This window comes from Mandrillus leucophaeus, unplaced genomic scaffold (genome assembly GCF_000951045.1).
Source record: "Mandrillus leucophaeus isolate KB7577 unplaced genomic scaffold, Mleu.le_1.0 Scaffold290, whole genome shotgun sequence".
Taxonomy (NCBI): Eukaryota; Metazoa; Chordata; class Mammalia; order Primates; family Cercopithecidae; genus Mandrillus; species Mandrillus leucophaeus.
The window spans coordinates 743,599-748,406 of NW_012103032.1; the positions used below are offsets into that span (position 1 = coordinate 743,599).

Below are 4,808 nucleotides of genomic sequence, written 5' to 3' on the forward strand. Positions count from 1 at the left end.
ATTTAAAGTGAGACCTTTGCTGCTCTGGTCTCAACTTAAGAATCACAGTCAGCTTGTTACTTTTATTTTGGAAGAAAAGATGTAAAAGTTTCTTTCAATCATTCAGAAGGCAAGTGTAGCCACTTATAAAAACAGAATGGCAGGAACAGACTAGGAAAGGAAAGTTGGAAGTAAAAGGGCAGAGTGGGAAAAGAATTTTCAAAAATAAAATTAACAAGGTGACTGTTCCAGAAGAGGGCTGTGAAAAGGACATGGTGGACCGAAGTCTGTTAGTCAAGTAATGATTCAACTTTTAAATTATTCTCTTGTTCTTTTTTGTTGGGTGTTTTGTTTGTTCAAGTCTAAGATTTGGAAATGCTGACCCTTTGTTAAGAGCCAACAGGACATATAGGATCCCTTCCCTCCCCCGGCCTGCCTCCGCTGAAGCCACCACCAGCGCCTCCTTGGCTGGATGCTGGAAGAGTCCTCCATGTGTACGGACTCAGGATGACAGGGCAGCCTCCTTCTGTGGTTGCTGGGCTTGTGAACGTTGCAGTATCTTTTGGCTTTCCACGTCTCTAAAATGTTTTTCAACCTGAAAAAGACCAGGCAACACAGGTCAATAAAGGAGATGGGCAAGAAAGGTCTCCCGAACAATCCAACCCAGGTTTCCACAGCCCCATCCTGGCTGTCCAGCCCATGTACTATCCAGGCACCTTTGCCCTTGCTGTCTATTGGCCTTCCCAACCACAAGGTAGGCCAGGGCCTCCTGCTGCAGCTACGTTTTTTTTGCAGTTTCCACTAAGATTGGCTAGAAGAAGGTGAATCTACAAACTAAACTATAAAATACAATGAGGGGAGATAATCATGACCTAAACTCCTACTCTCTGCTATACACAAGTACAAAATGAAAAGCTGGTGGGGGGATTACAGTCTTATCATACCTCCTACATCTATAATGTTGGTCTCTCAATGTTCCTCAGAGGAAAAAAAAAAAAAAGCAGGAGTGTTTTGTAAGTTTGTTTTAACAAATGCTAAGTCTGATGACATATGCAGGGCCAGAGACACCATCAGCAACTGATTTATACCAACCAGATCTTTCTAGAAGGGTATCTGCAGCTAAGAAAAACCCAGTATGGGGCCAGGCATGGTGGCTCATACCTGCAATCCCAGCACTTTGGGAGGCCGAGGTGGGTAGATCACTTCAGGTCAGGAGTTCGAGACCAGCCTGGCCAACATGGTGAAACCCCATCTCTAGCTGGGTGTGGTAGAATATGCCTGCAGTCCCAGGTACTCGGGAGGCTGAGGCAGAAGAATCGCTTGAACCCGGGAGGCGGAACTTGCAGTGAGCCGAGATCGCGCCACTGCACTCCAGTGTGGGCGACAGAGCGAGACTCTGTCTCTAAAAAAGAAAAACTCAATATGGGATGAGAGAAACTGCTCGGGCCCAACACCACGGAACAGCCTTGCTAATTCCAAAAAGTCAGCAAAGGACATAGGGTCACCCACTCACTTCACTCCATATCACCCAGTGGTTCCATTCCCACAGGAGTAGCCAAGCCACAGCTGCAGAGCCCCAGAGTGCAGGGAGGCCAGACAGTGATGCTACAGGAGGCAGAGACTGTAGCACAATGTCCTGCTCTGGTGCTAAAGGCTGAAGGCCCAAGGAACCATCCTCTCTCCCCTAAAGTTTCAAGGCTCCTTTACTTACTATTTTGCGTACATGGCTCAGTGCACTCCCCTCTTTGCCTTTACAGTTTTCCACTTGATATGGGGGTGTAATAACAACTTCTTCCATGACTACGATGTTTTTTTCTTGCCATTTACAGTCTTTAATGCTGGAAGGAGAAGACAGCAGGCGAAATGTAACCTCTTGGGGGCATCCCACATCTCCTGTCTGATGAATAAATAACTCCAGACGGCTGATCCCAAGTTCCCAGCTCACCACTCAGCCAACAACTAGACACCAGCAGCCCATATAGTAGCCAAGAAACATTCCTTGGGTGCCACTGGCTAGAAAAGCAATGAAACTCATGCACATTTATTCTTGGGAGAGCCCAGAAATTGTTACTCTGAAGCATCAGAGACCTGGAGAGTCATAAAAATGTGATGGTAGCCTCAAGAATCCAAACTAAGATAGTAGCCTAGGGCAGAGGCTGGCAAACTTTTTCTCTTGAGGATCTCTTAACAAACATTTTAGGCTTTGCAGGCCATATCGTCTGTTACAACTAGCACTGAGTTCTGCCACAGTTGTGCAAAAGTAGCCATGGACAATAGGTAAAACAGAGGAGCAGATCTGGTGTGCTGGCATAGTTTGCCAACCACTGGCCTAGGGAGAAACACCACCTTTAGAAAGACAGGAGAACAGGCTGGGCGTGGTGGCTCACACCTGTAATCTCAGCGCTTTGGGAGGCTGAGGCGGGTAGACTGCTTGAGTCCAGGAGTTGGAGACCAGCCTGGGCAACATGGCAAAAACTCGTCTCTACTAAAAATACATACAAAAAATTAGCCAGTAGTGGTGGCATGCGTCTGTAGTCCCAGTTACTCCAGAGGCTGAGGTGGGAGAATCACCTGAGCCGAGGAGATCGAGGCTACAGTAAGCTAAAATTGCACCACTGCACTTCAACCTAGGCGATAAAAGTGAGACCCTGTATCAAAAAAAAAGAGAGGCCGGGCGTGGTGGCTCACGCCTGTAATCCCAGCACTTTGGGAGGCCAAAGAGGGCGGACCATGAGGTCAGGAGATGGAGACCATCCTGGCCAACATGATGAAACACTGTCTCTACTAAAAATACAAAAATTAGCTGGGCGTGAGGCTGCACGCCTGTAGTCCCACTTACTCGGGAGGGTGAAGCAGGAGAACTGCTTGAACTTGGGAGGCAGAGATTGCAGTGAGCCAAGATTGAACCACTGGACTCCAGCCTGGCGACAGAGTGAGACTCTGACTCAAAAAAAAAAAAAAAAAAGAGAACAAACTCCCCATCTTCTCTGACCCTATCACCCATAATGGGAGCTGCTCTTCAGACTGGCTCTTCTCAATTATCAGACAGTTGGGCACTTGCCAGACTGGGAAAACCCATTCCAGTTCACACTTGGGAAGCCCCAGGGCAGCTGATGCGACTGAGAGTTCCTTCACATACCTGTAAATGTTCAGATACTCACACCACGGCCTCAAACAGCTCTGATGCCAGCTGCCATCTGTGCACCAGATCCAGGGTGGTTAAACAGAGTAACAGAAGGCAGTGTGGGGTGGGGAGCGGGGGTGGAGAGGGGTGTCAAATGTTCTAGTTTTTCAGCAGCTAGGGAAGCTAGTGGAGAGTCAAATGACTTCTGCTGTGACAAAATGTCTTTTTTTTTTTTTTTTGAGACAGAGTTTTGCTCTTGTTGCCCAGGCTGGAGTGCAGTGGCACGATCTCGGCTCATTGCAACCTCCACCTCCAGGGTTCAAGCAAATCTCCTGCCTCAGCCTCCCGAGTAGCTGGGATTACAGGCATGCACCACCATGCCTGGCTAATTTTGTATGTTTAGTAGAGATGGGGGTTTCACCATGTTGGTCAGGCTGCTCTGGAACTCCCGACCTCAGGTGATTTGTCGCCTCAGCCTCCCAAAGTGCTGGGATTACAGGCGTGAGCCACCGCACCTGACCAACAAAATGTCTTTTAAGAGGTGGTAAGAAGGTGACCTGCTCTAACTCCGTGTTCATCCCAATCTACATTGGGAAAAGTGATATAATCCAAAACTAAGTTTTACAGACAAGAAACTGAAGACCAGAGAAGACAACTTGTCTGTGATTACACTATTTTTCTGTGTGGAAAGGGGGCTACAGTACCCGCAGCTCTGGATGCCGGCATTTTGCCAATACCCTACCAGCTTCCCCAGTAGACTTTTAGGAGACAACCACCCAAAAGCCTGCCACCAGACAGCACAACCAGGTAGCATTACCCCAGGACAAAAGACCTCTCCGATCCCCCAACTCACGTCTTGTGAATGGTCTGGAAGAGCTGCTGGCCCTCTAGAGAGACACCAGCACTGATTGCATAGGCCTGGCTCAGCTTCTCCTCCTTCTCTGTCCGTGCTTTGCTGGCAAGCTAGGGTGGAAGAGAGGAAAGAGACTCAGAATAGGATTCATCTTCATTCTTCCCAACAGTCAGGACCTAAGCTGAAGAAAGGAGGCCAGGAAAGACTGGTTTGGACAGATTTCTGTTTTCTCAGAAATGAAAAGTGAAACAAATTTTAAAAACCCACAACATACCTGAACAGTTACCGGTATTCCAAGAAAATGTTCCTTCCTTCCTTCTAATACTTACTGCATACCTACCATGTGCCAGACATTCACTATGCTAGGCTAAATACAGCCTGAAGTGGGTGGGGGAGACAAACTATAAAAAAGTAACTGAAAACAAGGTAACTTCAGACAGTGATAAGCACTAGGAAGAAAATAAAGCACTTTTAAAATTATAGAGTGTGGCTGGGGGACTACGTGATGGCAAATGATGGTCAGAGATTTAAAACTATATACATTTCCGACCAGGGGTGGTGGCTCATGCTTGTAAATCCAAGCACTTTGGGAGGCCGAAGCAGGTGGATCACATGGTCAGGAGCTCAAGACCAGCCTGGCCAAGATGGTTGAAACCCTGTTTCTATTAAAAATACAAAAAAAAAAAAAATTAGCCAGGTATGGTGGGGGGCTCCTATAATTCCAGCTACTTGGGAGGCTGAGGCAGAGAACTGCTTGAACCCAGGAGGAGATGGTTGCAGGGAGCCGAGATCATGCCACTGCACTCTAGCCTGGGTGACAGAGCAAGACTCCGTCTCAAAAAAAAAAAAAAA

General features: G+C 47.5%; 1 protein-coding gene across 1 annotated transcript in view; it reads right to left on the reverse strand.

Moving 5' to 3' along the window:
* Window positions 1-48: 48 nt before the first annotated feature.
* Window positions 49-4,808, reverse strand: part of LSM12 (LSM12 homolog (S. cerevisiae)) — a 55,937-nt gene continuing 51,177 nt past the window's right edge. Inside the window, exons 4-6 of the mRNA XM_011985887.1 lie at window positions 3,957-4,066; window positions 1,691-1,817; window positions 49-574 (exon numbers count right to left, since the gene is read on the reverse strand). Coding sequence (XP_011841277.1) covers window positions 482-574; window positions 1,691-1,817; window positions 3,957-4,066 — 330 coding nt within the window. The 3' untranslated portion in view covers window positions 49-481. The remainder of the gene's footprint in view (window positions 575-1,690; window positions 1,818-3,956; window positions 4,067-4,808) is intronic.